Source organism: Callorhinus ursinus, unplaced genomic scaffold, assembly GCF_003265705.2.
Source record: "Callorhinus ursinus isolate GAN/ISIS: 27379988/994484 unplaced genomic scaffold, GSC_fseal_2.0 scaffold10, whole genome shotgun sequence".
Lineage (NCBI taxonomy): Eukaryota > Metazoa > Chordata > Mammalia > Carnivora > Otariidae > Callorhinus > Callorhinus ursinus.
In genome coordinates, this window is record NW_027397072.1 from 58,761,899 (window position 1) to 58,774,390 (window position 12,492).

The following is a 12,492-nucleotide window of genomic DNA, read 5'->3' on the forward strand; positions in this document are numbered from 1 at the left end:
TTTCCTTTCCTCTGCTAAAAATGGGGAGAATTTTGAACATATGTCTTTTTTATATATGTGTCAAAAGAATTTGGTAAATTCTGACACCTCCTTAAGCACATGTTTAACATGCATATTTACTTGCATTTATCTACATTTACAGATGCTTTAATTTTTGTAATACTGGGAGGATTTTGCATTAAAAAATGATTCTCATATGCTTTTTTCCCTTAATCATTAGATTTCCTATTACGAGATACCTGGCCCAGTAAACAGGACAACAGAGCGTCATCTAGCTATCAATTGTGTTCAGGATATAGTTGCTTGCTGGTGGCCACTGGTCAGTGATGATGCTTGGCCTTGGGCCCCCATTTCTCCTGAGAAGGACAGAGCCAATCTGCTGCTCCTAGGTTATGCTCAAGGAAGACTGGAGGTAAATTTAAAGCAAATATATACATTTTGTTGAAGAGCAAATAAAATAAGACTCTTAATTTTTCTGTTCTGAAATAAAGATGAATACTTTTTTAAACCTATAATTTATTTTCCTAAATTCTCAAAAGAGGAAATTACAGTAAAGTGGGATCCTTAGAAGTATCATATCTATAGGGTAAACAGACAATTCCAGGGCTGGCTTGAATCTCACAGTGATTAAGAACACAGGCTTCTGGGTTCAAATCCAAGCTCTGCCACTGTGTAGCTCTCTGTTCTTGAGCAAGGTATTAAGCTCTATGCACTGTGGTTTCATTGTTTGAAAAATAGAGTTAACAAAAATAAGTTAATACATGCATCTAGAGCAATACCTACATATAGTAAACTCCCAAACACAGATCACTGTTGTGATTCTTGTTATTACCATTTTTAGTAGCGTCATTACTGCCTGCCCATAATTTCATACCTGCCAAAGCTATGTTTTCTGTCACCTTCTTTATACTTCAGTCATTGAATCAGCAAACATTAGATGAATGCTTATTTTGTGGAAGACTCTGTGATACCAAACCATGGCTGAGGCAAGAATTTATAAGGAGGGCTGTAGAGCGGTGGCCTTCTCAGTCTAGTATCCTGCCTTGGATGGGAGCACCAAAATGGTTAATCTAGGAGTGTTGGGGGGGCAGTATTTATCCTATCTATTCCTGACCATGGTTCCATCATCATTCATTATTGTGAACCTATGGGTAATTCCAGCTTGTACCAGTACTTTGAGTATGGAATTCTGTTTTTCTTTTTTATAATTTAAAACAAAAGCAACCTTTCCTGTTTCTTTTTAAGTTTTTGCCTGAGTAAAATATAGACAGTCCCAACTTAGACATAGTTTGACTTAGTATTTTCGACTTTGCCATGGTACGAAAGCAATACATGTTCAGTAGAAGCCATACTTTGCATTTTGAATTTTGATCTTTTCCCAGTCTAGTGATGTGTCTACTCTCCCATGATGCTGGGCAGTGGCAGTCAGCCACAGCTTCCAGTCAGCCATGCAATCATGAAGATAAACAACTGTTGCCCTTACAACCATCCTGTGTTTTGCTTTCAGTACAGTATTCAATAAATTACATGAGATATTCAACACTTCATTATAAAATAGGCTTTGTGTTAGATGACTTTGCCCAATTGTATAGGCTAATTTAAATTTCTGAGCATGTTTAAGCTAGGCAGGGCTAAGCTGTGGTGTCTGGTAGATTAGGTGTATTAAATGCATTTTCAACTTAGGATATTTTCAACTTATGATGGGTTTACTGGGACTTGACTCCATTGTAAGGCAAGGAAAACTGTGGTATGTTTCTATATTTTCTTTAAATCTATTATCTATTAGGCTTTAATTCTGAGATACAATGAACAAGTCCAAGTCCAAGTTTTTTCTATCTCTACCTGCCTCTTCTGGTGTTATAAACTTTCAGACTGTCTTTTAAGACTGCAGAGTCATTTTTAATTAATTAACCTTTTTCTAGAACTTTTCCAATTTTGTTGCAGTGACTAAAACCACTTGTAATGCTTTAGGTGTGGATTTGTGAGGCTAAGGAAGTGCTTTGTTCCTATTCACTTGCTTTTCATGCCTACTGCTTTATTGATCTTGGGTTCAGAAGCTAATTGAGTAAAAGACTACATCAAAATGATTGTAATGAAGCTAATTAGAATTCTGTTAAATGTTCTGCCTTATAATAAAGGTAAAAATAATTTAGTTATACTCTACATAAATTACCTTTATTTGAAATGAGTGTATTACATGAAATTAGGAGTGTTCTAAAGGGTATACATATGGTCTACATACCTTATCTCCTGGTGTCATCTAGATCATGGACTTTGGAGTTGGACAAACCTAGTTTACCTGTTGGTTGGACCATATACATGCTAACTGTGTAACCTTAGTCAAGTTTACTCCCTCTAAGCTTCTGCCTGCCCTTAGCTAATTTTGTGTTCTTTGCCCTTGGGTAGATCACCTATTCTCTCTGACTTTAGTTTTCTATTTTTAAAATGATGGATTTCCACCAGATAGGTCACCTCCAGGTCTGTGACACCTCTAAAAAGTGCTCACCTGGATTCTGAAGCCATGGATCTGATTTAGCCATTGCTTGCTCAAATGCCTTCAGTAGATATGAAACTAAACTTAGCTTCAGCACTGAAAGCCCACCCTGACTGGCCCTGACCTACCTTTCCAGTGGTATTTCCTTATACAAACCTATGTTCTTCTAGCCAAGTGGTTTACTCATTGCCTCTTATTTTCCATGTCCTGCCTGTACACATTACTGGTATTTCTACCTGAAAGGCCCTTCCTTAGGTTTCCACATCATTCAACAACTATTGAGCATGGCCACGGAGTAAACACTGTATTTCATTCCAAGGGATCTGAATACAAAAATAACCCTGCTGCAGGGATCCTAGTGTCCAGCCAATGAGAGACAAATATGAAGTAAATGCACTAAAGCATTAAAGGATGCTGTGGATAGAGCATGTGCAAGCTATCATAGGAGCCAGTGGGGAATGATTGATTCCACTTAGGGAGATAGTCAGGAGGGAACACTAAAGAGGCCTTACAGTTTGCTCAAATATGAGATTGGCAAACAGTTTTACTTTTACTATCCTTTCTAAGTTCCATATAAAGGTTGTACTAGCCCTCTGGAGTGATTTGGCTAGCTTTTCCTTTTTCTCCTCTTTGAAACAGTAACGAAAGGAATTATCTGATACTTGAGCGTTTGGTGAAACTCACCTGTAAAACTGCTTGGGTGTGGTGTCTTAAAGGAAGGTAGATTTTTTTAAATAACAGATTCCAGTTTTAAGGGCTGCTTTTTTTTTCAGGAATTTTGAAGTGACTTTCCTAAATTTGTATTTCTGGAAAATTATCCATTTCATGTAAGTGTTTTTGAATAGATTTTCATAAAGTTGTATATGATACTTGCACATGATTTTTAGTTATTCACCACTGATTGCATAGTTAATGCCCCCCTTTTCAATCCTACTATATTAAGATACAGAAATTCCTTTTTTTAGCAAGAGTAGCTTTTTCTTGGATTTGGCCCTTTCAGTCATTCTATCAAAGTTAAACTGTTGGAAAAATTTGTGAAGATTACTTTTGCAGAACCTCACGTTGAACTTCTGTATGCAAAAGGTGAACATCTTTGGAAGAAATCTCTAGGGAAATAATTGTTTCTTTTTTCTTCACATGTGAAGACATAATTTTTGACTATGAATTAATTGTAGCACATTTTTTAGAATATGAACGAAAGCCACTAGTCTATAAAAGTAATTTTCTGGCATATGTCTTTAAATTTTTTTCACTGGCCACCAATAGACTTCTTTAGCTAATCATCAGAATAAAAGATACAATCTGCTCTTAAACTCTAAAATTCAAACTAAAAGAGTAGCAACCTCATAGAGAAGAAATTTAATCTTTGCATCTGTTAAAACTATAGAATTTTTAAAAAGCATTTCCCATCCAAGTTCAATCAGAAAATATAATAAGCTTTTAGTTGGAAAGTGACAAGATCCTAGAGTAGTGGTTCCTAGCCTTGGCAACACATTACAATCACCTGCAGAGCTTTTACAAAGGGGCCCACCCAGACCAGTTATATCAGAATATCCAGAGGGAGAGGAAGCACCAGTATTCTTTAACAGGTTCCCTAGGTGATTCTCATGTGCATCCACATTGAGAAACACTGCTTTACAGCAAACTTAAAAAAAGAATTTAAAGCCATCATTTTTGCATAACAGACCATGGAAAGGATAAAGCCCACATACTGAACCAAATGAGAGTTTTAACAGTAGATTCTAAGTAGAAAATTGGCTTACCAAGCCGCTAAAAAAAAAAAAAGAAAGAAAAAAGAAAACAAAGGAAACATAGAAATAAGCTCTCTGTGACTGAATTATCTGTCTTTCAGAGGAGGAACATTTTTTAATTTATTTTATGGATATTAGAAAACTCCTGGTCTAATTTCACACTGCAGAGCTCTAAACAACAGCACGTATCTTATTTAGAAGCATAAAGCAGAGAGAGTTATGTAGTCTAGAAAAAAAATTTCTTTTGAAAAATATACAATAGATAGTGTGTAGAAAAAGAAATTTTTTATCAATAAATTCATTTAAAAGCAGTTTTTAATGGTATAAGTGTGGATTGTCATATATAACACGGTAATGATTTTTATTTAAATTCCACGTACGCTTTATGCTTTCCTTTTGGAAAGTTTTAACCATCATCACAGAACTATTTAATTCATTCACTTTGTCAAAAATATGATGACAACACAACTTATTCTTCCCTTACCTTTGTATTTCAACAAGTATTTTAACTTTTCAACTGTATGAATTAGATAATGCTTTCTGAGTATGGTCGTAATTTCAAGATATATTCCTCAGAAGAGGTCACCTGAATTTGTTTACCAAATTAGTCAAAAACACTTAAGCAGAGCTATTAAACCTTAAAACGTGTTGTCAGGGATAGGGAAATAAAACCTCACAAAGATAACTGTTTTCCTCTAAAATTTAGAAGCCATTTTTGTGGTGATTTAGAGGAGCAGCAACTAATGGAAAAGTAAAAATGTGACCAACTTTTAATATAGCATAATTTGATTAAAGAAGCATTCGGAAAGTGTTACACATGCATTCAACTGAAAAGCCAAAATATTTAAGAAACATCTCTTCCAAAGACATGTATGTATTGTGTTATCTTTCAACCAAATAACAAAGATTTTATATTCTCGGTGTGATAGCTTTTAAAAGATCTCTTTATTATAAAACATGCATGAAGAAAACCACACAAAATAAATGTATAGTTTAATGAGCTATTATGAAGGAAATATCCCTGGAACCACACTCAGGTCTAGAAGAGGAACATTGCCAGGCACCCAGAAATACTATTATGTACCATCATGATTTCGACCCCTTCTTGGTCCCCAAAAGTAACCTCTCTCATGACTTTCCATCACTTTCTTACATAGCCATGTAGTTTTTATCATCCTAATGCATCTCCCCACACTGAAGTTGAATATTATCCACTTAAAACACTAATGTGAGACTCCCGGATGGCTCAGTCAGTTAGGCTTCTGCCTTCAGCTCAGATCATGATCCCAGGGTCCTGGGATCGAGCCCTGCATCAGGCTCTCTGCTCAGCAGGGGAGTCAGCTTCTCCCACTCTCTCTGCCCCTGCTTATGTTCTCTCTCTCGCTCACTCTCTCAGATAAATAAAATCTTAAAGAAAAAAAACCACTCTAATGTATCTTTTGATTTACAAGTTCCCCCTCCATCCCTCTCTTTTCCTTAAAATTGATCTTTTGAAACTGCAGTGTCCCAATTTTGTTGTTTTTCCATAATCGTAGTAAGGTTCAACATGTTTCTCTATCATTTGAAAATTCTACAAGTTAGTCGGTTTGGGCAAGACTATATGGGGCGGTGCGTTCTTTTTATCAGAAGGCATGTAATGTCAAGTTCTCTCTTGGTTGTCTGTCTTTTAATGTTAGCAGCTGTTAATGCTCAGTGCCTACATCCATTAATTCATTAGTTGAATTAATTCATTCATTAGGATTGCAAAATGGTGATATTCTAATTATTATTTTTTCATTTATTAATTGGGATACTTTTATAAAGAGTTGCTTGTACTCATCTCCTATTTGTTTTCCCAATGGATGAATTCATATAGATAGTATAATCAGGATAAATGTCAGTTTCTTTTCTTTTATTTGCTAGTTTTCAAGATAATGAAATGGTTCCTTATCACTCCCTGAAGGTAACCAATTTGTTTTTGTTTTTCAAGTAGCATTATTAATTGATGGATTTAAATATATTTGACTTGATGGGTTTTATAAATTGTATCTGTTATCCTTTTGAAAGCTCAAACTTGTCTTATGTTTGGGAACCTCTACAAGTTGGCTCTTCTTTTTGTCATGACCTCAGCAGTCTTGGGTAGCTTTCCTGCTATTTGGTATGACAAATATGTCCCATGCTTATCTTGTATATTTCCTGCCTCAGACCTGGAATTAGCCATTTCTTCAATAAGCTCTGGTTTCTTTTAATGGAAAATGGTATTTTAAGCCCAAGTTTGGGAGCTAGTGATAGTATGTTGTTGTTACTGGATTCGTCATTGTTTTTAGGTTTCTTTAGTAGAATGAGCTAGAGATTTTATACATATATATGTATTCAAAGTGAGTTCACATTGTTATTTCTACCTCGAATTCAGGATACAGGGGTTTTAATTTAACAGCTTCTATATAACATGTATCTCCTCATTTTCATACCAAAAATCCTAGTTTGCAGGGACGTGGGGGACAAATTATAATATACCATAATTACTTGCTTACTTTAGCTCACAGTATACACCTAACAGTCTGAGAATAATCATACTAATACTACCACTAATATAAATTACTGAGAACATTCAGAAACTTTTTGCCTATGTTTTTATCACTTCTTTCCTTTCCATTTTTAAATAGGTGTACTTTATTTACATTATTGGAGCATAAAGTCATTACACATAATGTTCTCTGTCTTTTAATCTTCATCTAGTCATCCATGGGTTTTTGGTTTTGCTATTTAGTTGAATTGTTTCTTTTGTGTGGGGATTTAGAGAGATTCAAAACTATAGTGCCGCCATCACCACTTTGCCAGAATCAGGGATGCTATATTCATGGTCATATTTAAACACTTAGTTTTTAAAGCTCTCCGCCCAACATGGGTCTTCAGCTCATGAGCCCAAGGTCAAGAGTCGTATTTTCTACTTACTAAGCCAGTCAGGTGCCCCAATAAACACTTAGTTTGAACCAACCCTCTATAGCCAAACATGAAACATGACAATCTTGAGCCTATCTCCAGCTCACTGTAATTGCATTTCTGCTTTCTGTACATTCTTAATTTCAGAATATCTCCCAGACACAGTAACAGTCATACTGACTGCTTATGCTTTTCCTTCTCCTCCTCTGTACTGTTCCTATTTTGATGACTTTTGGATCAGTTCTGTCTACTTTTTTCAAATTTAGCTTTTTTTAAGAATAAAGATGAAATCATCTCAGTGTGTGTTTTTCAACAAGTTTCAACCTTAAAGCTGACTGATTTAAACTTGACTGAAAACAGTTCTCTTAGGAAGGAAACTATCAGCTTGTTTATCCTTGAAACTGGGAAATTCCAAGACCCTTGGGACTCTTCTTTATCTTTTCTGCCCTTTCTTAGCTTGAATTTTTAAATTCTTACCATTTCTTTCTTTATCACACAGTTTTCTTTAAAAAACAAACAAAAAAAAAACAAATAGCAAACAAAAAATAAAACATTGAGCCATGGTCATCCACCTCTTGTCTAGTGTCACAATCTCTCTTAATTGGGCACTTGGAACATTGCATAGCCTTTAGCCTGTGTTTCTGTGCTTTTCTTTGTACCTTCCTGTTACCTTAGAATTAAAGCAGAGATCTTTTTCTAGAGACTTCCAGACGACTTTGAGCCCATCACCACACATCATAAAAGTCTTCGTTTTTTCATCCCTTAATTATCTATACTGTTCTTCCCTGTCTCATTGTTTGCCTCTTCATTATGCTTGTATTAAAACTTTTCACCATGTTCTTTATCACAGCCATTCCCACTTGAATTCTACTGATCTGTTCCTGAAACCTGACATATGTATTTTAAGAATCTTTAGAGAGTTATTAGATTTCAGAATTCATCTAATCTGGGGAATGCCTGAAGATAGGATTAAGACCAAGAACTCAAGGTTGCTAAGAGAGTAAATCTTAAAAGTACTTATCATAAGACAAAACTTTGTAACTATATATGGTGATGGATATTAATGAGACTTACTGTGATGATCATTTTGCAGTATATACAAATATTGAATCATTATGTTGGACACCTGAAAGTAACATAATGTTATATGTCAATTAGACCTCCATAAAAAGAAAAAAAGGCCAAGAACTCAGTGAGAGAAAGGAATTCTTGATTATGAAGTTTGTAGAGGATAGCATTAAACATGCCTTATGGAAGGTGATAGTAGACTTCAAATTAATCTTGGTAGCTTACATGAATATCACCCGCCAATGTCTTTGGATTCTTTTCTCTCCTTTGTGCTTTTTTCTTCAGGGCATTGTCACTTAACATTTCTCCCTTCACTACACACCACATTTTTTTATTTCTTTATCTTAGCGTTATATCTTGGCCTGATTATCTCCTGACTAGTACTTCGAACTAAGTTCATTTGGGGAGGAAAAACTAGTTGCATGAATATGAGAGATGTCTGAGTAGATGCAAGTTTGGATTTTAAAAAGTCTATTTTTTCTTGGTATTTTGCAATAACTGTATAATTGCATTTGGTGTTTTCAACTTCTTATTTGCAAATGATCGGCTAACAGAGCATCTTATAGCTAGAAAATGTATTGACACATTTTCCTTCCATATAGCTCTTCGGTCAATAGGGTATATTTTAATAACTTTAAAAGGCTGCTGAAAATGCAGCATAACACTTCATTTTCATAATCTTGGTCCATCACATTAGCATGTTTGCAGAAAAACTGAATGACTGAATTTTCCTCTCCTGCATCTCATTGCTTTATTTTAGCTGAGTTGAGTCCATTTTTATTAATGATTACTGTTTCTCTGTGCTTATAAACAAAATGTCTTGCTTCAGAATTCTAATTGGAATCTCAGTCCACTTTTCCTATCAGTTAAAAATATTAATATCACATTAGGTAACATGCAAGTATCATTGCAGGAATCCTGATTGACCTGAACTTCTGCAATAAGGTTTTGTGCCATGTCAGTCAAATTATTTATAAACATTTCTCTGTGAAGATATACTTAAGTCATTATGTACTTAGTACTGCTTCTTGTTTATAATAGTACATGATAACTTTATCAGGACAGTATCTATATGTACAGATTTCTTATTTTCATGGACTGAAATGTTTCTTTCATTCTGATAATATTGGCTATCTTTAAATATCACATAAGTATGATTTTAAATGAATTTAAAATCCTGGAATTAAGTATGAACATTGTATATCTTATTTAAAATATATTCAGTCAGTCATGTTTATTAAGTTACTACCATATACCAAGCCCAGCACTAAATATCATAAATAAATGAAATCACTTTAATATTAACTTCCAAGTTAAATCTTTCCTATGTTTAAAATTATCTTCCACATTTATAGTTTGCAACTATGTAAGTGTCAGCCACAAATTCTAAATAACCAAATTTGGAATTTATTTAGGATCAGTGTCTCTCCTTCTTTTTATCTGCTATTCTTGTGAAGAACTCCAAGACTTTCTCTTCGGGAACAACAAGGATAGCCACTATTTATTGCAGTCCCATTTGTCCTCTGCATATTAGGTATGTTATTTTTAAATCATACAGCAATCTGCAGCATGGGTGAATAAATCCACATCTTACAGATGAGAAAACCACGGTTCCAAGAGGTTATCTTGCCCCAGACTCCAGAGCTCTCTATCACCAAAACAAGGAGTCAGCCCCTGTTATGTGCTACTTCTGCTGTGTGGTGTTGCTCTGTGGCTGTTGTATAGGGTCAAATCCAACTTAGAAATAAATTTTGAACCTAACTATATCAAATACTTTTAAGCCTACAGGTATTTTGGATTTTAATGCTGTCATCTTATTATATTTTAAGTCATATAAACTGGACCCTTTCTAATGACATAATATTATTTTCAGAAGATTTCATACAACATCATAGTAGAAACTTAAAGTTTTCCTTTTTATCTTCTTCTGTACAAACAAATGCAAAAACTGACAGTGATGTCTGTTTTTGTATAATTTTTGTTGTGAGGAAATAGTTTAGTTTGTATTTGGTTCATTTAGGGATTTTTTACATTTACACTTACAAAGTATGCTGTCTATTTTCAGTACAACTCAGTCAATACAGGAATGAAGCATCTTTAAAAGAAGTCAGTTTATTAAGACCCTTGCCTTCCAAACCTCCTCAATCATGCTAGGTAAAGTTGCCCAGGTCATCAGCACAAGCCTCTTTTTCGTACTCAGTTTAACAGGCTCCATTGACATTTGCATAATTTGTCTCTTCATTTCATTCACCTAATTCTCACTCCTCCGCTCTGTGGGGATCCTTCCACTACACTTGAGGTTCCTAATGCCCTGTGGTTCTTCTCATGCATGCCCTCTAATCACATTGAGGAAAAGCTGGGACCTTCGTGGAAACTTATTAATTCCCTATGCTCACAGTGTGTCTTGCAGAGACCTTGGTGTTTAGAGTCAGACAGACCTGGATTTGAAACTACAGCTCTATCACTTATTAACCTTGGGATCAAGGACTTCTTAAACCATCTGTCTGACACTCATTTTCCTTATCTCTAGAACATAGATTGTAATACCAAACTTTGGAGTATTAAAAAGTTTAAATAAAACAATGTATGAAAAATGATGAGCATAGTATCTATTTTCTTGCTGCATATTATTTTTGGTGGGAATATTCTTTATTGAAACTTACACATACTCAAGTGCTTTTTAATCTTTATTTTTTTCCTTTTTATTTACGTATTTGTTTTTTTAGATTTTTATTATTTACATTCATTTAATTAACATATCATGTATTATTGGTTTCAGAGGTAGAGGTCAGCGATGCATCAGTCTTATATAATACCCAGTGCTCATTACATCACATGCCCTCCCTAATGTCCATCACCCACTTACCCCATCTCCCCGCCCCCACCCCCTCCAGCAACCCTCAGTTGGTTTCCTTTGGTTAAGAGTCTCTAATGGTTTGTCTCCTTCTCTGATTTTGTCTTGTTTTATTTTTTCCTCTCTTCCCCTGTCATCCTCTGTTTTATTTCTTAAATTCCACATATGGAATTATATCTTTTTATCTTGATGAAGTCCCAATTGTTCATTTTTGCCTTTGGATCTGTTACCTTTGGAGATGTGTCTATCAAGAAGTTGCTGCAGCTGAGGTCACTGAGGTTACTGCCTGTGTTCTCCTCTAGGATTTTGATGGATTCCTATCTTGCATTTAGGACTTTAATCCATTTTGAGTCTATTTTTGTGTATGGCATAAGAAAATAGGCCAGTTTCATTCTTTTGCATGTGGCTGTCCAATTTTCCAAACACCATTTGTTGAAGAGACTGTTTTCCATTGGCTATTCTTTCCTGTTCTGTCGAAGATTAGTTGACCATATTGTTGAAGGCCCATTTCTGGATTCTCTATTCTGTTCCACTGATCTATGTGTCTGTTTTTGTTCCAGTACCACACTGTCTTGATGATTACTGCTTTGTAATAGAGCTTGAAGTCCGGAATTGTGATGCCAGTAGCTTTGGATTTCTGTGAAAAAAGTTGATGGTATTTTGATAGGGATTGCATTGAATGTATAGATTACTCTAGACAGCCTAGATATTTTAACAATATTTGTTCTTCCAATCCATGAGCATGGAACATTTTTTCATTTCTTTGTGTCTTCCTCAATTGCTTTCATGAGTGTTATATAGTTTTCTGAGTATAGATCCTTTGCCTCTTTGGTTAGGTTGATTCCTAGGTATCTTATGGTTTTTTTGTCCAATTGTAAAGGGGATTGGTGCCTTAATTTCTCTTTCTTTTGTCTCATTGTTAGCATATAGAAATGCAACTGATTTCTGTGCATTGATTTTATATCCTGCCACTTTACTGAATTCCTGTATGAGTTCTAGCAATTTTGGGTGGAGTCTTTTGGGTTTTCCACATAGAGTATCACATCATCTGCAAAGAGTGAGAGTTGACTTCTTCTTTGCTGATTCGGATGCTTTTCTTAGTTTTTCTTGTCTCATTGCTGAGGCTAGAACTTCTAGTACTATGTTGAACAACAGTGGTGAGAGGGGAAATCCCTGCCTGTTTTCCTGACCTCAGGGGAAAAGCTCATAGTTTTTCCCCATTGAGAATGATATTCACTGTGGGATTTTCATAGATGGCTTTTATGATATTGAGGTATATTCCCTCTATCCCCACACTGTGAAGAGTTTTAATCAAGAAAGGATGCTGTACTTTGTCAAATGCTTTTTCTATAGCTATCGAGAGGATCATATGGTTCTTTTCCTTTCTTTTATTAATGTAGTGT

The 12,492-nt window shown here is 35.0% G+C and overlaps 1 protein-coding gene across 5 annotated transcripts in view; it reads left to right on the plus strand.

Annotated features, from left to right (window-relative positions):
- WDPCP (WD repeat containing planar cell polarity effector) overlaps nt 1–12,492 on the plus strand; it is a 447,045-nt gene that overhangs the window by 145,361 nt on the left and 289,192 nt on the right. For all 5 annotated transcript variants that reach the window (XM_073897650.1, XM_073897651.1, XM_073897652.1 and 2 more), the window contains exon 10: nt 221–412. In XM_073897650.1, coding sequence (XP_073753751.1) covers nt 221–412 — 192 coding nt within the window. The remainder of the gene's footprint in view (nt 1–220; nt 413–12,492) is intronic.